General features: G+C 54.6%; 1 protein-coding gene across 1 annotated transcript in view; it reads left to right on the top strand.

The window, feature by feature from the left end:
* Positions 1 to 23,901, top strand: part of LOC124475382 (transformation/transcription domain-associated protein) — a 54,935-nt gene that overhangs the window by 922 nt on the left and 30,112 nt on the right. The window contains 41 exon segments of the mRNA XM_047031939.1: positions 300 to 349; positions 495 to 605; positions 732 to 836; positions 1,032 to 1,115; positions 1,220 to 1,276; positions 1,386 to 1,511; positions 1,742 to 1,819; positions 2,006 to 2,094; positions 2,600 to 2,696; positions 2,870 to 3,008; positions 3,119 to 3,197; positions 3,860 to 4,094; positions 4,184 to 4,517; positions 4,615 to 4,712; positions 4,892 to 5,278; positions 5,418 to 5,583; positions 6,070 to 6,326; positions 6,475 to 6,675; positions 7,735 to 7,886; positions 9,211 to 9,410; positions 9,704 to 9,921; positions 10,598 to 10,795; positions 10,965 to 11,225; positions 11,480 to 11,641; positions 12,027 to 12,123; positions 12,271 to 12,392; positions 13,022 to 13,192; positions 13,361 to 13,429; positions 14,487 to 14,507; positions 15,161 to 15,280; positions 15,564 to 15,683; positions 15,782 to 15,946; positions 16,154 to 16,335; positions 16,952 to 17,150; positions 18,920 to 19,048; positions 19,789 to 20,055; positions 20,196 to 20,402; positions 21,147 to 21,305; positions 21,432 to 21,629; positions 22,020 to 22,130; positions 22,638 to 22,784. Coding sequence (XP_046887895.1) covers positions 300 to 349; positions 495 to 605; positions 732 to 836; positions 1,032 to 1,115; positions 1,220 to 1,276; positions 1,386 to 1,511; positions 1,742 to 1,819; positions 2,006 to 2,094; positions 2,600 to 2,696; positions 2,870 to 3,008; positions 3,119 to 3,197; positions 3,860 to 4,094; positions 4,184 to 4,517; positions 4,615 to 4,712; positions 4,892 to 5,278; positions 5,418 to 5,583; positions 6,070 to 6,326; positions 6,475 to 6,675; positions 7,735 to 7,886; positions 9,211 to 9,410; positions 9,704 to 9,921; positions 10,598 to 10,795; positions 10,965 to 11,225; positions 11,480 to 11,641; positions 12,027 to 12,123; positions 12,271 to 12,392; positions 13,022 to 13,192; positions 13,361 to 13,429; positions 14,487 to 14,507; positions 15,161 to 15,280; positions 15,564 to 15,683; positions 15,782 to 15,946; positions 16,154 to 16,335; positions 16,952 to 17,150; positions 18,920 to 19,048; positions 19,789 to 20,055; positions 20,196 to 20,402; positions 21,147 to 21,305; positions 21,432 to 21,629; positions 22,020 to 22,130; positions 22,638 to 22,784 — 6,368 coding nt within the window.

Consider the following 23,901-nt stretch of genomic DNA (forward strand, 5'->3'; position numbering starts at 1 on the left):
ACAGCAAAAAAATATCCAAGCCTACCAGTTCATACGAGGGACCGCTATAGGTGGCTATTATCAGCAGGGGCGATGTGATGAGAGCGATACGCTTTAGTCCAGCAGCAGGTACGTGTGTTTGAGTGAGTGCAAGGCTGAGTGAGTGAGTGTCTGTTATGTACCTCTAACAATCTGGGCGCTGAAAGTCAAACTGATAAGATCTGAGAGCCCCTGCTGAGAGTAGCTCCATGTTGCGTGTGATGAGGCGGTGGTCTGGATCCATATCTAATGTCTGGGCTCTTTCCCATCACTTCCTCTAGCTGATGAGACCAAGCTCAAAATGATGCAGGAGGTCAGCGAGAACTTTGAGGTGAGTTTGAATTGCATGTTTCAAACGTGAAAACATGTCGTATCAGCTTTAATCTGAAGATAGGTCACTTCCTTGTAGTCACTACTGGAAGGAGCTATGAATGTTCCAAGGTTGTGTCGTGATTGTGTGGGTTTGTGTCTTCTAGAATGTGACATCATCTCCTCAGTACTCCACCTTCCTAGAACACATCATTCCACGCTTCTTGACATTTCTCCAGGATGGAGAGGTTCAGTTCCTGCAGGAGAAACCCACACAGGTACCTCAGCCCAGCTCTAACCCACACAAGCAATCCGCTCCAGCCCTAACCCACCCACCAGACGCTCAGATGAGCCCTTGATCCTAGCGTTGCTGCTCTTGACTGTCTGACCTGTTGTTGTTGCAGCAACTGAGGAAGTTGGTCCTGGAGATCATACACCGGATCCCCACCAACGAACACCTCCGACCGCACACCAAGAACATCCTGTCTGTCATGTTCCGCTTCCTGGAGGTACGGGGCAGCTTACCAAGCAGCAACCTCCAATCACACTCTGCCCAGAAAACCCCCACACCCCTCCTGTTATATATGCATGATGTATTCTTAATTGAACGGCTGCTGGCAAAGGACAGGCCTATCATGGTTTCAGAGATTGTAACTGGACTGGAACTGTCGCGTTAACGATTCCGTCTCCTCTCGGCGTCCCAGATCGAGAGCGAGGAGAACGTGTTGATCTGCCTGCGCATCATCATCGAGCTGCACAAGCAGTTCAGGCCCCAGATCTCCCAGGAGGTGAGACCCTGTGTGTCCTGCTCTCTCGTATGCTTCCATATTGTCCAACATCCTCGTTGAAAGTCTCCATGCAGAGTCGATGATTCGTTCCTCTTTTGCCCTAGATACACCACTTCCTGGACTTTGTGAAGCAGATCTACAAAGAGCTGCCCAAAGTGGTGGTAAGGTGGCGTTAATGGGAGAGCTGAACGTGACGGGAAGTCTACGGATGTGTTCCCTCTGCACTTTTGTTTTTCCCCCATTCGGTTTCCTTCTCTTCCCTCCGCCCAGGCACGTTACTTTGAGAACCCGCAGGTGATAGCTGAGAACACGGTTCCCTCCCCTGAGATGGTTGGCATGATCACCTCCGTCCTGGTCAAGACTGCCCCCGAGAGAGAGGACAGCGAGACGCGCACGGTAGGACCCCACATCTGCACACTAACCCATTGTAATGCTGTCTCCAACCACTGAAGGGCACTGGTGTACAATTTCAGCACTGACACATGGGGAGGGGCAGTTATTTCAAGCATATGCTGCACAATATAATGCGTAGATCTATCTGGCCATGAAAGTCATGGATAACATTTTGCTGTTGTATCCATGTGAAAGTGACAGTTTCGCAACACTGTAATGACTGTCTCCTCCAGCACACCATCATTCCCAGGGGCTCCCTGTCGCTCAAGGTGCTAGCGGAGCTTCCCATCATAGTGGTGCTCATGTACCAGGTGATACAAACACACTCACACATGGCCTAAAACTGTTATGTACTCATTAATGAAACCCTTCCAATGAATGGACATACTTTGTGTCGTAGGCGTCACTGTGCTGCAAACTCAAGTTAGCAACTTTGTGATGAATTCAGACATGCATGCAGGATTTGAAATTGTTTTTTTTTTTCGTGTTATTTCCAGCTCTACAAGCTGAACATACACAATGTGGTGTCAGAGTTTGTCCCTCTCATCATGAGCACCATAATGCTGCAGGTGTCCCCACAAGCAAGGTTAGACCTGTGTGTGTGTGTGTGTGTGTTGGCCCCAGGGTGTGCTCGTGTTTATTTTAGATTCCCTTCCAGTTAGCTTTGTTTAAGTCTTAACAAACTTGGATTTCTACTTGCGAAAACATGGATTTGCAGCAATGTTAGTCAATAATGTCTGTCAGACTTTTCTCCTTCCCTAACCAGTGTTAAATGCACTTTTGAAACTTTTAATTCAGACAGTGTACACACCTAACTCAAACTAGCTTTTAAACCTACAGCATACAAAACGGAGCTCAAGCAATTGAGCCCTGTGTTTTAGCAGTCTAGCTGAAATTGAGGACTAACAAAAAGAAACAACCAAATGTCTTTGTAGAATTACAATTCTGTCCCTGATTGTAGATACTAATGACTACTGCCAGGTTTCTGTAATTACTTGATTATCACAAAAACATGAGAAATTGGCTGGAGACAATTTAGGGAAAAAAAGACACAAACTGTATTTTAATCTGATCTGGTGTTTCTTACACAGGCAACACAAGCTTTACAACAAGGAGCTTTATGCTGACTTTATCGCTGCTCAGATTAAGACCCTGTCCTTTCTGGCCTACATCATCCGCATTTACCAGGTACACACAGACGGGACGGCATATTCTGCTTTTCTATTCCCTCTTAAGATGTGTAGTTCTTCATACGTGTTTCATACGTGTTTCACCAACAATGTCCTAACTGAGTAGCTGCTGTGGTATGAACGTTAGATGCCATGTGAAACTACATTGGGGTGTGTGTGTGTGTCTCCCAGGACCTGGTAGGGAAGTATTCCCAGCAGATGGTGAAGGGCATGCTGCAGCTGCTGTCTAACTGCCCGTCCGAGACGGCTCACCTGCGCAAAGAACTCCTCATCGCCGCCAAACACATCCTCACCACCGACCTGCGCAGCCGTACGTGCACATGCATGCGCACATGCACGCACTCAGACACCACGTCTACAACTAGTGCTGACAATCTGGTCATTTTGGTTTATGTATGAATTTTTTTGGGGGGTTTACAGAGTTCATCCCGTGCATGGACAAACTTTTTGACGAGTCCATACTAATCGGCTCTGGCTACACGGCCCGGGAGACACTGAGGTGAGTGTGTGTGGTTGTGTGTGTGGTTGTGTGTGTGGTTGTTTGCGTCTGCAAGTGAAGGGGCTAAGTGATTGTTTCTGTATGTAGAATACTAATGCAGCCTAAAATCTCTAAAGTGTTCAGGGAGACTGGGGCACCGCACAACTCTTACTGCCTGTCAACCCCACCACCCCCTCACCCAGGAGCTTTGTGTGTGTCACCCTGTCGACTCTCTTCAACACATACTGTCATATCTCATTAGCCCACCTGTGAAACGACACAGGCCAATAGGACCTGGCAGCGTTATTAGTGTCAGTGTCAGTTAGTGGTCTCCCCCTTCGATAGTTTTATTCCCTCTCATCTGGGGGTCACAGCCCACTGAGCCTACATCAGCCCACTGAGCCTACATCAGCCCACTGAGCCTACATCAGCCCACTGAGCCTACATCAGCCCACTGAGCCTACATCAGCCCACTGAGCCTACATCAGCCCACTGAGCCTACATCAGCGACGTCACCGTCGTCTGAGTTAGGAAATTGTGGGTGTGTCGTTTGGAATGTTTCAATGCATGTGGCACTTGCGCTAAACCCATGGCAACTCCCATCTTCCCTTTACCCCTCCCCCCTATTCACCTGACAACCCTCTGACCCCCCTGTCATAACCTCTCCCCCCCCCCCCCCACAGACCTCTGGCCTACAGCACGCTGGCTGACCTGGTGCACCATGTGCGTCAGAACCTGCCCCTGACCGACCTGTCCCTGGCCGTGCAGCTGTTTGCCAAGAACATCGACGACGAATCGCTGCCCAGCAGCATCCAGACCATGTCCTGCAAGCTGCTGCTCAACCTGGTGGACTGCATCCGCTCCAAGAGCGAGCAAGAGAACGGCAACGGGCGGGACATCCTGATGAGGATGCTGGAGGTAGTGAAGGAGGAGAGGAAGGAGGGGAGGGTTAAGGTCACATTTTGTGGCATGTTATACCATATCCATGTCGCGCTTCGCTCCCCCAGGTGTTTGTCCTGAAGTTCCACACCATCGCCCGCTACCAGCTCGTCACCATCTTCAAGAAGTGCAAGCCCCAGTCAGAGATGGGCGTGGTGGACCCGGTGGCATTGCCTGGCGTCCCTGCCACACCCACCCCGACCCCCGTCCCCGCCCTGCCCCCCCCGGTCCCCCCCACCCCCGTCACCCCTGCTCCTCCCCCCACCGCCGCCCTCGACCGGGCCGGGGAGAAGGAGGACAAGCAGACCTTCCTGGTGTCTGACTGCCGCAGCCTGGTCAAGACCCTGGTCTGTGGGGTGAAGACCATCACCTGGGGGATCACCTCCTGCAAGGCTCCTGGAGGTGACAGCATCCTGTACTTGTGCAAACAAATCGGAAATGACTTGGACCATAGGACCAAGCTGTAACTGGTGCCTGTGTCTGTGTTCCTGTGTTCCAGAGGCCCAGTTCATTCCCAACAAGCAGCTGCAGCCTAAAGAGACTCAGATCTACATCAAGCTGGTGAAGTACGCCATGCAGGCCCTGGACATCTACCAGGTATGGTCAGACAAGTGCTAACACGTTTAAAACGGAATATGATATTGTATAAGGGGATGTATTTTATCCAGGACAGACTAGCTGTCCAGGCTGCAACTGGTAACCAGGGTGTAACTGGTTACTAGGGGGGGAGTAACAGGTTACCGGGGTATAACAGTGCCCGCCCCCCTCCTGGTCAGGTACAGGTTGCCAACAACCAGCAGACATACATCAGAGTGGCCAACTGTCAGACTGTGAGGATGAAGGAGGAGAAGGAGGTGCTGGAGCACTTTGCTGGAGTCTTCACCATGATGAACCCGCTCACCTTCAAGGAGATCTTCCAGACCACCGTCCCCTACATGGTGGAGAGGATCTCCAAGAACTATGCTTTGCAGATTGTAGCCAACTCGTTCCTGGCCAACTTGTCGACGTCGGCCCTGTTTGCCACCATCCTGGTGGAGTATCTGCTGGAGAGGCTCCCGGAGATGGGCTCCAACGTGGAGCTCTCCAACCTCTACCTCAAACTCTTCAAGCTCGTCTTCGGCTCCGTCTCCCTGTTTGCGGCGGAAAACGAACAGATGCTCAAGGTGAGGGTGGAATCCACTCATCTGGTGTTCAAGTGTGTTGTGTGGGATTCTTAACGATTTCTCCCCCAAAATGATCTTCAGCTGGTAGTTGTTTGTTGTTGGCAAGTCTTGCTGACCTTGTGTCTTCTTCTCACCTCAGCCCCACCTCCACAAGATAGTCAACAGCTCGATGGAGCTGGCTCAATCAGCCAAGGAGCCTTACAACTACTTCCTGCTTCTCCGGGCTCTCTTCCGTTCGATTGGTGGTGGCAGCCACGACCTGCTGTACCAGGAGTTCCTGCCCCTCCTGCCCAACCTGCTGCAAGGTAGGTTACACCGCACAGCCATGTTTTAGATGCCTTGACCTTCTGTTCACTCATCCAATCTCCCCTGTTGTCTCATCATGCATCCTTCCACTCTGTTCTACCCCATCCCCTTCTCTCCCACCCTCCTTCTCCCCCACCCTCCTTCTCTCCTTCTCCCCCACCCTCCTTCTCTCCTTCTCTCCCACCCTCCTTCTCCCCCACCCTCCTTCTCTCCTTCTCTCCCACCCTCCTTCTCTCCCACCCTCCTTCTCTCCTTCTCCCCCACCCTCCTTCTCTCCTTCTCTCCCACCCTCCTTCTCCCCCACCCTCCTTCCCTCCTTCTCTCCTTCTCCCCCACCCTCCTTCTCTCCTTCTCTCCCACCCTCCTTCTCCCCCACCCTCCTTCTCTCCTTCTCCCCCACCCTCCTTCCCTCCTTCTCCCCCACCCTCCTTCTCTCCTTCTCCCCCACCCTCCTTCTCTTCCACCCCCCTGCTCTCCTTCCCCAGGCCTCAACATGCTCCAGAGCGGCCTTCACAAGCAGCACATGAAGGACCTGTTTGTGGAGCTGTGTCTGACGGTGCCTGTGCGCCTCAGCTCCCTGCTGCCCTACCTGCCCATGCTGATGGACCCGCTGGTGTCCGCCCTGAACGGCTCCCAGACTCTGGTCAGCCAGGGCCTGCGGACGCTGGAGCTGTGTGTGGACAACCTGCAGCCCGACTTCCTCTACGACCACATTCAGCCAGTCAGGGCGGAGCTCATGCAGGTGAGAGCAGCCCGATGCCGCCTCACACCCAGAACTCACACACAGGCTGTCAACGCTGAGCAGGCTCAGATAGGTGACACCTGTATACTCATGATACGCACACACACCTGCTTTACCTGTCCCTTCAAAACCCCCCTCCTCGCCCCAGGCCCTGTGGCGGACCCTGCGTAACCCGGCGGAGACCATCTCCCACGTGGCGTACCGCGTCCTGGGGAAGTTCGGGGGCAGTAACAGGAAGATGCTGAAGGAGTCCCAGCGGCTGCAGTACGTGGTGACCGAGGTGCAGGGCCCCAGCATCAAGGCTGAGTTCACAGACTGCAAGGCCTCCATCCAGCTACCCATGGAGAAGGTACGTGTGTGTGTGTGTAGGGTTTGCACAGAGAGATAGGGAGGGGTGATAAATGATGTGAGGAGGAGACTGGTATTTTCTTCAGCTAATTAAATAAAACATCAGGTGATAATGTAGCATATCCTAAGCCCACCCCCCATTCCTCCTCTCCATCCATCCTTTAATATCACTGCAAGGCTCTCCATGATGGCAGTATTTCTCCCGCTTATGGCTAATCCCTCTCTTTCCAGTAGCGTTAATACTGGCACCATATACACACAAACACGCACACACACACACCACTACCACCCCTTTAATGATGTTGGAGCTCCAAGATGGATAAGACTGACTCTCTCCTCTCAGCCTTTTCTGTCTGTCTCCTGTTTTCGGTCTCTTTTCGGGCTCTGTGGCCGAATGAGACTTCATGGTGTTCAAATGTATTCCAAAGGATTATGCTCTTATTTTCTTTCTTTTTTTTCTTCCCATTTTCTCTATCCCTTTTGTACATTTCTTTCCAGGCTATCTCTGTACCCGCCCTCTCTTCTCTAGTTTCCCGGAACCCAGGGTTCTTTTCAAAGGGCAGAAGCAAATCCCCATTTTTCTTTTCATCCCCCTCTAACAAATCCTTTTATTAGTGCCAAATGGCTCGTTGATCTGTTAGGTTTGTGTCGGCAGCGTGGTCTGTGGGGCTGACGGGTCTACGATTCAATTATGGAACCTCCTCGCTTCCCCTCTCCTCCTCATCCCTGTCTCACCCTTTCCTGTGCGTGCTCTCCTCCTCCCCCCCTCCTCCCTCTCTCTTCTCTGAGTGGCGTTAATGAGTTCATTTTCTGCCTCTTAAGCGTCTGGCCGCTTCGACGTGTCAGCTCATAATCTGGCAGTTATAATGGCCTCCCCCCCCCCCCCCCCCCCCCCTCCCTTCACTCCTGGGGTCGCATTTGCCACAAAACTGTTCACTTCTCCCCTTTAGCAGAAGAACACGCCTATAGAACTAGTATGGACCGTAGCCGTGCCGCTGTGTGGTGTTGACCCCGTGCCCCGCTGTGTGGTGTTGACCGCGTGCCCTGGTGTACTCCCCAGGCCATAGAGACGGCTCTGGACTGTCTGAAGAGCGCCAACACGGAGCCCTATTACAGACGGCAGGCCTGGGAGGTCATCAAGTGCTTCCTGGTGGCCATGACCAGCCTGGATGACAACAAGCATGCCCTCTACCAGCTCCTGGCCCACCCCAAGTAAGGCACACACACACACCCAGTCCTCTACTTGACCCGACCAGACCGTAGACCTTTCCGTCTGCCCCCAACCCCACCCTTCACTCTCTCCCTCTCTCCACTTACTCTGTCTCCTCTCGCTCTCCTCCTCTCTGCCACATGCTGCTTCATCAGCTTTGTCTGGTGTGTCAGATCAGCTAATTACTCACACATGCAGGCCTGTCTGCAGGGGAGAGAGAGTGAGTGGGGGGGTGGGGGGGTGAAGGCAGGGTGGCTTGCATTACCATCATTGATCCTCGGGCAGGGGCTAATTGACTTTCTGCTGTCTGTTTACGCTTCGCTTTGCCCCCCCGCTCCACACACACACCCACACACACACTCAAGCTCAGATAATGAAGTGTGTCAGTTATGATCGCAGAGGCTGTGCCTCCTGCCCGATCCTGTCAGACATCTTGATTCATGGCGACCTCTCTGGTTTCAGTGTTTTTCCACCCTCTCTATCAGCTTCAACTCTTTTCCCTCCCCTTTCTCGCTCTCTCTCCATTTCTCGCTCTCTCTTCTTTTATTGTGTTGTTCTCTGTCATTCTTCATCGTCATCTCTACTTTTTGTCTTTCTTTGTTCTCTCTTCCACACCCTCTCTCTTGCGCTCTCTCCTTGTCTGGTGGGTCACACAGGGATAGGGCTTGGCAGGGAAGGTGAACGTTTCTTGATGTTGCCAAATGCCAGGAGAATAGAGGACCAACAGAGTGACAGCCTGGCTGTGTCGTCCACACGCGTCCCTCCTCTCGGTGTGAACCCCACATCCCTCCAACTCCATACCACCCTACTCTCCCACCTCTCCTCTCATCCACCCGCCTTCTTCTCTAGCCCCCCCCCCCCCCCCCTCTCTCGCTCTATACCTAATTGCCCTCCTTCTCCCCTCTTCTCTTGCGATACTGAAATGGTGTGATCCACCAGGGCTGGGCCTGTCAGGTGGCATTCTAAAACCTCCCACACCGAACGCTGATCAGCCCTCTGCCCCCGTGAGCCGTGCATGGAGGAGGGGAGAGGTGGAGACACAGCCTGGCAGGCAGGCAGGGTGGCAGGCAGGGTGGCAGGCAGACACAAGGCAGTAGGCACTCCACCACAAAGGCTAGGTGTCTCTCTCTCTCCACTCTACCCTTCCAAACCGGCGTCACAGGAAACGCGATATTTCCAACTGTCAGTTACCTCTTCAGACCCCAACCAAAGACAACAACAGGCTCATCTCTCCCAGGCATGATTAATGACTGTTTTAATGTCACAGAATGCTAATTTTCTCGTTTGGCTGCTTGTTCTTCTCTGTGTGTGTGTGTGATGACGCAGTTTCACCGACAAGTGGATCCCCAGTGTGATCATCTCGCACCGCTACAAGGCCCAGGACACGCCGGCCAGGAGGACGTTTGAGCAGGCGCTGACTGGGGCCTTCATGTCTGCCGTCATCAAGGACCTGCGGCCCAGCGCCCTGCCGTTCGTGGCCAGCCTCATCCGCCACTACACCATGGTGGCCGTGGCCCAGCAGTGTGGTAAGGCGCACCAGACATCTGCTCCTCTGTTCTTCAGCTCTCTTCTCTTTGGGATCGCCAACCCTTGTTGTTTGGGGCAGACTCCTGACATTGCCTTCAGGTTTGTCATGTGCACATACAGTACCAGAATGGGAAAATGGGTCCAAACTTTTGACTGATACTCTAAGTTCTCGGTAATTAAGTGATTTTTCCAGGCTTTCCCCAACAACGTGCAGTGAGATCAAATATACAAAATGTATTTTGCAATTTAGTCATTCTTTCTCTGCCCTTCCCCCCCTCCGCTCCACCCCCAGGTCCCTTCCTGTTGCCGTGCTACCAGCTGGGCAGCCAGCCCAGCACTGCCATGTTCCACAGCGAGGAAAACGGCTCCAAGGGCATGGACCCCCTGGTCCTGATCGACGCCATCGCTATCTGCATGGCCTATGAGGAGAAGGAGCTGTGCAAGATCGGAGAGGTGGCCCTGGCGGTCATCTTCGACGTGGCCAGCATCATCCTGGGCTCCAAGGAGAGGGTGAGAGGGAGACTGGGGGAGAGAGACAGGGTGGAGGGGGGAGACACTGGGGGAGAGAGACAGGGTGGAGGAGGGAGAGAGACAGGGTGGAGGGGGGAGAGACTGGGGGAGAGAGACAGGGTGGAGGGGGAGAGAGACTGGGGGAGAGAGACTGGGGGAGAGTGACCAGGGTGGAGGGGGGAGAGACTGGGGGAGAGAGACAGGGTGGAGGGGGAGAGAGACTGGGGGAGAGAGACTGGGGGAGGGGGAGAGAGACTGGGGGAGGGGGAGAGAGACAGGGTGGAGGGGTGAGAGACTGGGGGAGAGAGACGGGGGGAGAGGGGGAGGGACAGGGTGGAGGGGGGAGAAACTGGGGAAGGATATGAGGGATGGGTGCAGCCACTCTATTCAATAGGACATGGCATCGCTACAAGACTGCAGTGTTTATGCCACCAAGACACAATAAAATAATAAATAAAGGTGAAATAAAGACACGGTTTACAGACTATCTATGTGCAAATTTTCCACATTGATCAATTACCTTCCTGGCCTTCTGTAGCTCAGCAAGTCAGGAAAGTTTCTAAAAGTTTGTAAGACCTTCAATGTGCTGTTGAAGTAAATGGAGGACATCCATTTAAGATGGGCCATTGTCTGTATAAGCTTTCTGATGACACTCTCACCCCCCCCCCCCCCCCAGGCCTGCCAGCTCCCTCTCTTCTCCTACATCGTGGAGCGCCTGTGTGCGTGCTGCTACGAGCAGGCGTGGTACGCCAAGCTGGGGGGCGTGGTCTCCATCAAGTTCCTCATGGAGCGCCTGCCGCTCGTCTGGGTGCTGCAGAACCAGCTGACCTTCCTCAAGGCCCTCCTCTTCGTCATGATGGACCTCACAGGAGAGGTAGTGGACCTTCCCTCCACGCTCCTGCTCCTGGAGCCGATGGTGGAGCAATAGATTCTAAAGAACAACCAACATTCTCTGATTGATTTTCGCGTGCGTTTTTGGGCGCATTTCTCATACCATGTCATGTTCTCCACCCACCGAAACCACCCCCCCTCCCCCCCTCCAGGTGTCCAATGGCGCGGTCGCCATGGCGAAAACCACGCTGGAGCAGCTGCTGGTGCGCTGTGCCACGCCCCTGAAGGAGGAGGAGCGCAGCGAGGAGCTGCTGGCCGCCCAGGACAAGTCCTTCCACATGGTGACCCACGACCTGGTGCGCGAGGTCACCTCCCCCAACTCCACCGTCCGCAAGCAGGCCATGCACTCCCTGCAGGTGCTGGCCCAGGTCACCGGGAAGAGCGTCACCATCATCATGGAGCCCCACAAGGAGGTGGGCGTGGGGGGGGACAGGACTGCAGGGGCGGCGTGGGAGGGGGGGGGGGTCAATAGTGGGGGGTTGTCAGGGGTTACCAGCTGGCTTGATCAGGGGCACTAGCAAGGATCTTCAGGGGGCCCTCGTGGGACACCGTAGCCTAGAGTCTTGGAACAGACTCATTCTCTGCACGTTCTGTCCGGGTTGTCAGGAGGTCTTCTGGAGCAAGGTGCGGATCATGCTGCATCCCTCACAGCTGCTGTCCTCCTCAGGTGTTACAAGACATGGTGCCCCCTAAGAAGCACCTGCTGCGCCACCAGCCGGCCAACGCCCAGATCGGCCTGATGGAGGGCAACACCTTCTGCACCACACTGCAGCCTCGCCTCTTCACCATGGACCTCAGCGTCATGGAGCACAAGGTCTTCTACACGGAGGTGAGATGGCAGGGAGATGGGGTGCTTTAGTATCCCTGTAGCATACTCAAGATGCTATAAGAGAGATGGGGAAAACAGGAAAGCGTTTTGTGTTTTGGAAGCAGGTTTAGGGGGTCAGGGGTCAGATGGCTGAGCGTTTAGGGAGTCGGGCTATTAATCAGAATGTTGCCGGTTCGATTCCCGGCCGTGCCAAATGACATTGTCTCCTTGGGCAAGGCACTTCACCCTACTTGCCTTAGGGAGAATGTCCCTGTACTTCATGTAAGTCGCTCTGGATAAGAGCGTTTGCTAAATGACTAAATGTTTAGGTGGTTGTCCATGTGGATTCCTTGGTCTTGCTGTAGTGTGTAGTAGTGTGCTGTCCTCTGACCATGCCTGTCCTCAGCTGCTGAACCTGTGTGAGGCGGAGGATGCTGCTCTGATGAAGCTGCCCTGCTACAAGAGCCTGCCCTCCCTGGTGCCCCTGCGCATCGCTGCCCTCAGTGAGTCCATGGGACACGTACTTCTCCCCCCTGTTCACAGACTGCAACCACTTCCAATTCCCACTAATGGGAATGCAAATCATGGGAACTCCTCCAAACTATTTGGAGTCGACACTCAAGTGTCCTGTGTGTCTGTTTTGTGTGAAGATGCCCTGGCAGCCTGTAACTACCTTCCCCAGTCGAGGGAGAAGATCATTGCTGCTCTGTTCAAAGCCCTCAACTCCACCAACAGTGAACTGCAGGAGGCCGGGGAGGCATGCATGAGGAAGGTCTGTACGCACACACACACACACACACACACACACTCCTCCCTCTCGTCGTTGTTTCCTTTATGACTTTGTCCTCTTCACATCCCGGTTTTATTTCCCTTTTCTTCTCATCCCTCAGTCCTTATAACAACGTTCTCCTATTCCGCTAGACTCCCCTCCATCCATTTCTCCACAGTGACCTCTTCCTCTCCGCCGGGCCTTCATTCTTCTGTGTCCTTCCTCTCCTCCCATCTGCCCCTCTGCGCTGCTGTCTTCCGCTCCATTTCTCCACCTTTCCTCCTCCTCCCTCCTCCCCCTCATCTTTTCTTCTTGGCCGGGCTAACACTAATGAGCGTTGCCAGCCGGAGATCGATACAGGATGGAGTGTTTGTTCTCAGAGCTGAGAGGAAAATGAATGTGGCGGCCATGCATCATCCCTTTTCCGTACGTGCGCGTGTCCTAATTGCAGAGGCCCCTCGGCCTCAGCCGAGCCCTTCAGGCTCACCGCCCCGGAGCCCTGAAGACATGCAGATGTACTCTCCTTCACCCCTGATGTCAGCATTGTAGAATAAGTGGGAGATGCACACTCTCTGCACATCTATACGTTTGGTTAGTATGGAGGAACTGATGTTTGTGTGTGTGTGTCTCAGTTCCTGGAAGGGGCCACCATCGAGGTGGACCAGATCCACACTCACATGCGCCCCCTGCTGATGATGCTGGGCGACTACCGCAGCCTGACGCTCAACGTGGTCAACAGGCTCACCTCGGTCACGCGCCTCTTCCCCAACTCCTTCAACGACAAGTTCTGTGACCAGATGATGGTGAGGTCGACCGGGGGACAGAGACACAGGGCTGCTTGGGGTTCTTCCTTATCTGATGTTGACCGGTGGTGCTAAGAAGGTGGCTCTGAAAGAAGGGACTCACTCCCTCTTTCTTTTCTCTGTATCTCTCCGTCTCTCTCTGTCTCTCTCTGTCTCTCTCTTTCACAGCAACACCTGAGGAAGTGGATGGAGGTTGTAGTGATAACCCACAAAGGAGGGCAGCGTAGCGATGGCAGTGTGAGTATGCACGCACACAAACACACACACACACACACACACACAGAGAGAGCGCTCGGTCAATAGAACTGTCTGCTGGCACTAGGTGTAAAGTGCTCTGTGCACATCTATACCATCACACTGTACCCACTGACACCTCAGGAGCCCAAGAGGCACTGAGGAGGGGGCAGAGTACCCCTGTACACACACACCTTCCCCCAACACACACAACACCTACCCACAACACAAAGTCTCCCCCCCCCCCCCCCCCCGCCCATGCGTTGTGGCCTCTCCCAGATGAGAAGAGTGGCCGTATTACAATCAATGATTAATTAGGCGCCTGGTTGTCGCGGCGCTGCCTCCCCTGTTATCTCCCGGACAGATAACCTTGGTAGACGGGAGGGAAAAGGTGAGGCCGCCGCCCGCCCACCTGCCCTCCCTCCCCGGCCCGGGCCCTCCTGCCCTCCCTCCCACTGAAATAGCCTCCGTTCTTTCCCTCCTTCTCCCAACCTTTCTTCTCTGCTCAGACGCAGGGAGGTAATGAGATGTAAATTGCCCCCCTCTGTTCCTGCCCCTCCCCCCCAGAGAACAGTGACAGCCGGGGCCTGGGACGACAATGAGCGCAGGGTCGCTGGGTCACCGGCTGAGGGGGGGAGAGGGAGAGGCCAGGAGGGAGGGAGGGGAGGTAGACGGGTGGATGGAAAGAAGGGATGGGGGTAGGGTCACGGGGGAGAAGAGATGGGGCTGGAGGAGGAGTGACTGGGGGGGATGGAGATGGAGGGAAGTTATAGGGCAGGCAGACGACCGGCTCGCTTTGGATCCTGAGGAAACAAAGGCAGTTTTCCTTTCCCCAAACCCGAGCCCCCCCTCTCACTGAGGCAAATGTCAAACCCATGAGTCTTTATTTTTAACTGTGCCATTTGAAACATCACAGTAACCTTCGCACACACCTGTTCATCTCACGCACACCTGACTCACACACACCTGACTCACACTCACACACACACACACACACACTTGACTCACACACACGCTGCTTTGCTGACTCTGTCCCCGTTGTTTCCCGTTTCCGGCACAGCCTGCATTGGAGGGCGTGGAGGTGAGACTGGGCCTGGGGTGGCGCCCCCTAGCGGTGACGCTACATCACTGCTGTTGTGGTTGAACCGTAGTTGAACCGTTGTGGTGGTGGTGGTAGTAGCAGTAGTGGTGGTTGGTGGTGGAGTCACCCTGTCATTCTTCTGTGTGTTGTGTGTTCCGTGTTCGTATTCGTGTGTCGTTCCAGTGGCCTTAGAGCCCCTCTAACCCAGTCTAACCCGGTGGTTCCTCCTCACCATAATCACATGCCTTCTGCCATCTAACTCCATCACATAGATGTGTGTAGATAACATGTTACCATGTTAGTTTCCCACTGTGCTGAAACAGCAGGCTTCAACACTGTTTAGAAGCAGGGTTGCTGCTGGGATCTGGGAGCAGTCAACTGTACGGTTCTGCTCGATAAAGTCCTTTCAGGAAAGGACAACTGCCCTGAAACTAGATGATAGCCTAGATCTGACATTCCCCTTTATCCGGGCTCACCTATACATCCCAGGAATAGCCCAGATGTGACCTCTGTTTCCAGCTGGGACCGACTCCTGTCTCCCCACAGGGCTGGCCTGTCTGTTATGTAGGTCCTGGTCCAGGAGGCTCAAGTGAGGTTAACATGCTCCTTTTCTCTCTCTCTCGCTCTCTCGCTCCCGCTCCCTCCCTCTCCAGGAGATGAAGATCTGTTCAGCCATCATCAACCTGTTCCACCTGATCCCGGCCGCCCCCCAGACCCTGGTCAAACCCCTGCTGGAGGTGGTCATGAAGACCGAGAGGGCCATGCTCATAGAGGTACAGTCTGCTTGGGGTGGGGGTGGGTGGGGCTGGGTGTGGGTCTACACATGTTTCTTTGGCCCGTGTGTATACACACGTGGGTATGCGCGTTAGGTGTGGATGATTGAATGAGGTTTTATGTTCAATTATCTTATTTTGGCTTCCTACGCCAATGCCAACGTCAATAGGTAGTCGTGGAAACGTAATGGTGATCTCAATAACGGTGATGAGGGTTTGGGCCTTCATCGAGCAGCCCCCAGTGTGTGTCTGTGTGTCTTAACGGGGCTGATCGTCTCCCCAGGCCGGCAGTCCCTTCCGGGAGCCCCTGATCAAGTTCCTGACCCGCCACCCCTCCCAGACCGTGGAGCTGTTCATGATGGAGGCCACGCTCAACGACCCCCAGTGGAGCCGCATGTTCATGGTGACTACATTTTCAAGATGACCTTTGGATTCGGATGTCGTTCTCGATGCCTATGCAGCAGAGTGATACCCCCCCCCCTCCCTCCCCCTCCCTTGCAGAGCTTCCTGAAGCACAAGGACGCCAAGCCCCTGAGGGACGTGCTGGCCTCCAACCCCAGCCGCTTCGTCCCCCTGCTGGTGCCCACCAGTACTGCAGCCGCCGTGCGCCCCGGCTCCCCCTCCACCTCCACCGCCAGGCTGGACCTGCAGTTCCAGGCCATCAAGGTGAACACACACACACACAGGCCACACACACGCGCACTTAACGCTGCTGCTAGCTCACGGTGTCACCGTCTTCTCCCTGAGTCTTATCTGAGTGGAGCGCAATATCAAAATTGTTTACACCCCCCCCCCCCCCCCCCCCCCCCCGGGCCCCCGGCCGTGGCCTTCAGATGACGCGTGTCTGAGTTCACCCCGTGTCTCTGCTCTCAGATCATCAGTATCATCGTGAAGAACGAGGAGGGCTGGCTGGCCGGGCAGCACTCCCTGGTCAGCCAGCTGAGGAGGGTGTGGGTGAGCGAGGCCTTCCAAGAACGCCACCGCAAGGACAACATGGCCGCCACCAACTGGAAGGAGCCCAAGCTGCTGGCCTTCTGCCTGCTCAGCTACTGCAAGTAAGTGGAGGAGGACACACGCACTCTCTCGGTGTCTCTCTCTCCCTTTCTGTCCCCATCTCTCTCTCTCCCTCCCTTTCTGTCCCCATCTCTCTCTCTCCCTCCCTTTCTGTCCCCATCTCTCTCTCTCCCTCCCTTTCTGTCCCCATCTCTCTCTCCCTCCCTTTCTGTCCCCATCTCTCTCCCTCCCTTTCTGTCCCCATCTCTCTCTCTCCCTCCCTTTCTGTCCCCATCTCTCTCTCCCTCCCTCCCTTTCTGTCCCCATCTCTCTCCCTCCCTTTCTGTCCCCATCTCTCTCTCTCCCTCCCTTTCTGTCCCCATCTCTCTCCCTCCCTTTCTGTCCCCATCTCTCTCTCTCCCTCCCTTTCTGTCCCCATCTCTCTCTCTCCCTCCCTTTCTGTCCCCATCTCTCTCTCTCCCTCCCTTTCTGTCCCCATCTCTCTCTCCCTCCCTTTCTGTCCCCATCTCTCTCTCCCTCCCTTTCTGTCCCCATCTCTCTCCCTCCCTTTCTGTCCCCATCTCTCTCCCTCCCTCCCTTTCATCTTTCTCTCCCTCCCTCCCGTCCCCATCTCCCTCTCCCTCCCTCCTGCGTTGCTGACCTCCTCTTCTCCTCCAGGCGTAACTACTCTGAGATAGAGCTGCTGTTCCAGCTCCTGAGGGCGTTCACGGGGCGCTTCCTCTGCAACATGACCTTCCTGAAGGACTACATGGAGGAGGACATCCCCAAGAACTACAGCATCGCCCACAAGCGAGCCCTCTTCTTCCGCTTCGTGGAGTTCAACGACCCGCACTTCAACGACGAGCTCAAGGCCAAGGTGAGGCGAGAGGATCAGGCTGTTTCTTTGTTTGTGTACGTGTGTGCGCATGTGTGTGTGTGTCCTATGTTGGCTGATTTGTCCTGCTTTTTAGTTGGAAGAGTGGCTTTGACTTTGTTTCAACCTTTTTCCTTCTGTTGGAGGTCTGTAAGAAAGTGTGTGTGTGTGTTAGAGACCAGGTGTTTGTGTTTAATGTGTATGTGCTTTAAGAAAATATTGTGTTGTGGCCTGTATGATGCATGTCAGCGCCCTACACACACACACGCACGCACAGCAACTCCACTGAGTATGTACGGGTCAACAGGAAAAGCTTGCTCTCACACACCCCAGTGGGCCATCAAAGACAAGCCGTCTGGCCAGAACCAAGATGCAGATTCAGGAACACACACACACACACACTCGTTTATCGCTGGTGTCGCCTTCGCTGGGGCGAAGAGAGGGGCTGTTGTAAAGAGGCTTCTAGAAGATTGGGGAGTATGAAGGTTGGGGAGTATGAAGTCATATTTCACTCATGTCAACCCGTTCTCTGTGTTCTCTGCTGAAACACCAGAACGTTCCGGGTTCCTCTGAAATGCAGCTTGTGTGTTCCGGTGTATTCTGCTCACATAGTTATTCTCCCCTTAATTGTCTTCCTCTGGCGAGGAACAGATGCCAGGTGTGTGTGTGTGAGAGACATGCAGAAAGTGGGAGGTAGAAAGAGTGTGTGTGTGTTTTACCTCCACTGACATTAAATAATTGACTTAAGCTTTTTCCTGGAATCATGGCACCGTTGGGAGGTGTGTGTGTAGCTAGCCTGGCATGCTGATGAAGAGAGGGAAGGGGAGAGATGGAGAGACACCGACACATACTGAAATGAGAGAGAGAGAGAGAGAGAGAGAGAGAGAGAGAGAGAGAGAGAGAGAGAGAGAGAGAGAGAGAGAGAGAGAGGGAGAGAGGGGGAGAGGGGGAGAGGGGGAGAGGGGGAGAGGGGGAGAGGGAGAGGTGATTCCTTGCATCAGCCAGCATGCAATGATCCAGCTCACCACAGTCAGATCTGCAGAGACCAGCAGGTTTGGTTGGGGACCACAGGAAATCTAATGGATATTAGATTTAGACCCTGGGTATTGTGCTGTTGCATCTGTCATGGCTGCCATAGCTGCTGTCCAGACCTCTCCCCTGGGCTGAGGTTCACATGACCGAGGAGGAGGAAACACTCGACTGGCTGCTGTTGCATCCCTGGAAACGGAGCATTATTGTATTTTTTAGAGTAATGTGTGGCGACGTCTTCTTGATTGATATCACAAAGCTTTGGAAATAATGGGCTCAGACGACTGATTGAGCTTGTGTGTGTGTGTTTTACTGGTTAATGTTAAGGGCTGGAGCATGTGCAGCAGAATCGGTGTCTCTCTAACGAGGCCCTGCCTGCAGCCGGCTGAAGTCATCTGAGAGTTCATGAAGAGATTTGAAGGAACTGCAGTCGTTTACTGAGAGCGAGGCTTTCTCTGCTCTTACATCTGCCCACTTGTCAGACACCACGCGCCTCTCCCCCCTCCTGCAGAGTGGGGGGGCAGCTCGAGGGGCATGGCTCTTTGTTTCTTTCGACTGCCTTGTCACCTGCAGCTGCTTCTTCATTCGCTGAGAGAGGACAGGACAGTTGATAGACCCTAGGTTTGCTGTTTTCTGGGCATATCTGTTAAAGTACCTGTGTCCAGGATGTCTGAGTTTGTGTCTGTGTGTGTGTGTGTGTCCTGGGCTGACCCCCTGTGTTCCTCCTGCTTCCTGTCCTCCAGGTGTTGCAACACATCCTGAACCCAGCCTTCCTCTACAGCTTTGAGAAGGGGGAGGGGGAGCAGCTCCTGGGCCCCCCCAACCCCGAGGGAGACAACCCCGAGAGCATCACCAGCGTCTTCATCACCAAGGTAACCACTCACACACATACAGACTCGCTCTCTCACACACAGGCTCACACATTCAGGTACTCACACACACAAACATCCATCTCCCCCCCCCCCCCCCCCCCCCCCCCCCATCGTTCCACCAGGACTCGGTCCCAGGTCCCATCCCTTTATTCTCCTCCATCTCCTTCCTCCTTTCCTCCGTCCTTCTGTCATTCATCCTCCTGTCCCTCGTCCATCCTGCGGCTCTTCTGTCCTCTTGTCGTCACCTCCCTCGTCCCTCTCCTCCCATTATGCCTTCTATCCATCAGGCCAGACCATAATGTCTTGCTCTGGGTGAGGTAAATGTCAGCGTTGGCTTAGTGAAAGGTCAGTGTGTTTGTTTGCGGAAGTGTAAATGAGGCCAAAGGCTACGCGCACCCAGCAGTGTTGAATGTTCCGGTATGGTCTGAGCTCACGCGCACACACACGCACACCTTCCCCCCCCCCCCCCCCCCCCCACCACACACACATACACACACACATAACACAAAGGGGAAAAAAACGGAACGTTTTTAGTCAGGGAGCATGTTCCAAAGAACTGTGTCTAGGCAAATAGACCGTCCCTCCTCTCATCATAGTAGACCTGGGAAGACGACAATGACACTCATCAACTGGTAACCCACACATGCTCAAATCACAGGATCAAGCTGACCTCAGATTCCCCCCCCCCCCCCCCCCCATGACCGTCTGGGATCTGTAACCCCCCCCCTCCCCCTCTCCAGGTGCTGGACCCGGAGAAGCAGGCTGACCTGCTGGACTCTCTGCGGATCTACCTGCTCCAGTTCTCCACCCTGCTGGTGGAGCACGCGCCCCACCACATCCACGACAATAACAAGTCCCGCAACAGCAAGCTGCGGCGCCTCATGACCTTCGCCTGGCCCTGCCTGCTGCCCAAGGCCTGCGTGGACCCTGCCTGCAAGTACAGCGGGCACCTCCTCCTCGCGCACATCATCGCTAAGTTCGCCATCCACAAGAAGATCGTCCTGCAGGTGAGGAGGAGGAGGAGGAGGAGAGGGTGGAGAGGGGGGAGAAGCTGAGGTGAAGTTCACTCGGGGGTCGAGGAAGGAAGGATGTTCTGACGAGGTCTGTGTGTGTGTGTGCGCTCCCTCTCTCCCTCCCTGGGCCCCAGGTCTTCCACAGCCTGCTGAAGGCCCACACCATGGAGGCCCGGGCCATCGTGCGGCAGGCCATGGCCATCCTGACGCCGGCCGTACCCGCCCGCATGGAGGACGGCCACCAGATGCTGACCCACTGGACCCGCAAGATCATCGTGGAGGAGGGCCACACCGTGCCCCAGCTGGTGCACATACTGCACCTCATAGTGCAGCACTTCAGGGTGGGCACACTTTCACTGACACACACAAACTTTCACTGACACACACACTTTCACTGACACACACATACGTACTATATTAAGAGGCAGCCGCATATCCGCTATGAAAACCTCCAAACCCATATGTGTACACACCATTCATCACTGGTCCTCATATAGACACACACACACACACACACACACACACACGACTTGTCTCATCGTAATCATCCTGGCTGGCCTTGGTAAATGACATTTAGTCCGAGTGGATTGGTGTGCATGAGCTCCCCTCCATCCATTCTCTGACACGCCGCTCTCTCTGCCTCCATGACTAATCCACACTAATCACATCAGCATAATCACACCAGGGACTGTCACTGGAAATGATAGGCAGCTGTGTGCGTGTGTGCACGCGTGCGTGTGTGTCTGTGCATGTGTGTGTGTGTGTGCTCGCGTGTGTGTGTGATGGACAGGCTCTAGCCCCTCTGCTGGGCCCAGTCAGCCATCAGCAGTAATTACTCTCCATTTTGAAGATGTGAAGGGCTTTCATATCATCTAGCCTATACTGACAGCCTTCAGATTAGAATCGGATCTCTCTCTCTCTTTCCCATGCGTGTCGATTTGTGTGGATCTAAACGTCAAGCGTAAGAGTCAGGGTTGGGTACATTGTGAAGCTAATAGTCGCCGGTTCAGAATCGAGCGTCCTAGAACGTCTCTGCTGTTCTTCTGTAACCTGCCCCGCCCCCTCTCCTCTCCCGCCCCGTCCAGGTGTACTACCCAGTCAGGCACCACCTGGTGCAGCACATGATCAGCGCCATGCAGCGTCTGGGCTTCACGCCCAGCGTGACCATCGAGCAGAGGAAGCTGGCCGTGGACCTGGCCGAGGTCGTCATCAAGTGGGAGCTGCAGAGGATCAAGGACCAGCAGGTGAGAGAGGCGAGACGCACACACACACGCGCGTGCACTCTACACTCCTATCACTACTCCCCTCACTGCTTCCCAGTAGAGCTGTAAGGTGTCATGACAGATGATGGGTTCCTTCCCCCCCCTCAGCCTGAGTCTGAGGCTGACCCCGCCCCCTCTGGAGAGGGCTCCTGCCCGGCGACAGGAGCTGGGGTGAAGAGGGGCCTCTCCATGGACGCTGCCTCCTCCTCCTCTTCCTCCTCCTCGTCCGCCTCCTCCTCCTCCGCCGCCGCCACTCCCGGGCCGGACGCCAAGAGGTTCCGCACCGCTGCCGGCGCCGTGTCCACGGTAACAGCACCCAAACCACCGGTAAAGGAGGCAGAGCAGACCTGGGGCTGAACCAGCTGATACACCAGCTGATACAACCTCTCAATGGAGATTCTGTTCTTCTCCACCTCCCTCTGACCCCCTCCCTTTCCCTGTTTCTATCTCTCTCTCTCTCTTGCCCCCTGTCTGGCTCTTTGTTGTTGTCTCTTTCTCTCTCTCGCTCTCCCCCCCGATGGAGGTTTGTTGTAGTAACTTGATATGGGTCTGTGAAGCCAGGCTGTACTACATCTTCCATCTCTTTTTGCTCACACTTTGCTCCACTCTTTCTGGTTGGAATTGTTATATTAAATGTATTTGTGCATGCTTTAAGATGGTACCAACGTGTGTGTGTGTGTGTGTGTGTGCGTCTAGGTGTTTGGCCGTAGTCAGTCCATGCCAGGCACAGAGACCCTGCTCACCAAGCCTGTAGAGAAGCAACACACTGACACCGTGGTCAACTTCCTCATCAGGATCGCCTGCCAGGTAACACACACACTCACTCACACACACACACTCACACACACACACACACACACACACACACACACGCACACACACGCCTCCCCCAGACCACCTGGTCTCAGTGGTCTACATAGGACACCATTGACAGTCATGCACACACACACACACACACACAGACAGATTTGAGCAGGGCAGGCGCCCTCTGGTTGTTCCAAACACAGCTGTCCCCTGCACACAGTGACAGAGCTGTCCTTGGTTGTGTTGAGGCTGTCACCTTGACTAGACTGTAGGGGTCACCAGACAGCCTGTACCGACACAAGGGGACGTCTGCCATCTTAACACACACAAACACACACACACACACACAGGACCGAGACCCCTGGACATGCATGGGATACCTAATACGACCGTGATGGGACCAGAGTTATGGTGGTTACAATCAGGCTGATGAGGATGTTGGTGTGGAAATGGTGACAGTGATGATGATGATGATGATGAGGCCCCTCCCTCCCTGCTCCCCCCCCTCAGGTGAATGACAGCACCAGCGTGGCAGGCTCCCCAGGAGAGCTGTTGTCGCGGCGCTGCGTGAGCCTGATGAAGACTGCTCTCAGACCTGACATGTGGCCCAGGGCCGAGCTCAAACTGCAGTGGTTCGACAAGCTGCTCATGACCGTGGTAAGACGGGCCCCTCTCCTCTCTCTCCTCCTCTGCTCCGCTCGGCTCTGCTCTCCTCTGCTCCGCTGTGCTCTCCTCTCCTCCTCTGCTCCGCTCTGCTCTCCTGCTCTGTTCCGCTGTGCTCTCTTCCACTCTGCTCTCCTCTGCTCCGCTGTGCTCTCCTCTCCTCCTCTGTTCCGCTGTGCTCTGCTCTCCTCTCTTCCTCTCTCCTCTCCTCCTCTCTTCCTCTCCTCCTCTGCTCCGCTGTGCTCTCCTGTCCTGGCCCTGTATCTCCCTGGGCCTTGTTTCTCCAGGACCACAGCACACACTCCAGGTGTGTTCCCCCTGGTGTGTGTGCTGTCCTGGGGGGAGGCCCTCCTCTTCCAAGCTGTCTGCGGCTCCACTCCAGCCGTGTGTCTGTGTCGTGGCCCCCAGAGCTCCGTGTGGCAGTCGACTCGCTCTCTCTCAGCCCAGCATCCTGCCCGTGGCGTCTGCCTCTGTTTTGGGGACCAGCACTTTTGTCTCTTATCTGTAAGACGGTGACTGGAGGCGGCGCGGCAGTTAATGACTAAATAATGACAGCAGGGAGATAACTGGAGTCCACCAGGACTGCACTGCCCTCCTCTCCCACCTGTTATCCTCCTCTTCAAATCCCCACTCTCTCTCACTCTCATTTTCACCCACTCTCCGTCCCATTCTCCAGAGGTTATCTCAGCTGAGCTGCGTGTCTTGTCTGTCTGACTGCAGCTTAAATGTTTTGCAACCCCTCCGCCCTCTTCTCTCCTCTTCCCCCCACTTCGCCTCTTCTCCTCCTCCTCTCAGACCTATTCTCTTCCCAAATCTCTGAGCCCCGCTCCCCAGGGACAGAGCGGGATTGGCCAACAGCCTTATCCAGTCTAATGAACAAGTCTCTAAATTAGATTTGCTTTGTATGATCTCATTCTTCAGCCTTGTCACTGATTAAGGAGCTGGTACACACACACACACACGCACACACACCTAAAGGGGCATGGAGTAACTATGAATGCACACACACAACCCACCCTTCTCCCCGCCCCCCTGAGACCAGGTTCCATTTTGTTTCAGGAAACTCAGATTGATTGTCCCCAGGTTAGGTCAGAGCCTTATCACATGAGTC

Source organism: Hypomesus transpacificus, chromosome 13, assembly GCF_021917145.1.
Source record: "Hypomesus transpacificus isolate Combined female chromosome 13, fHypTra1, whole genome shotgun sequence".
Classification (NCBI taxonomy): Eukaryota; Metazoa; Chordata; class Actinopteri; order Osmeriformes; family Osmeridae; genus Hypomesus; species Hypomesus transpacificus.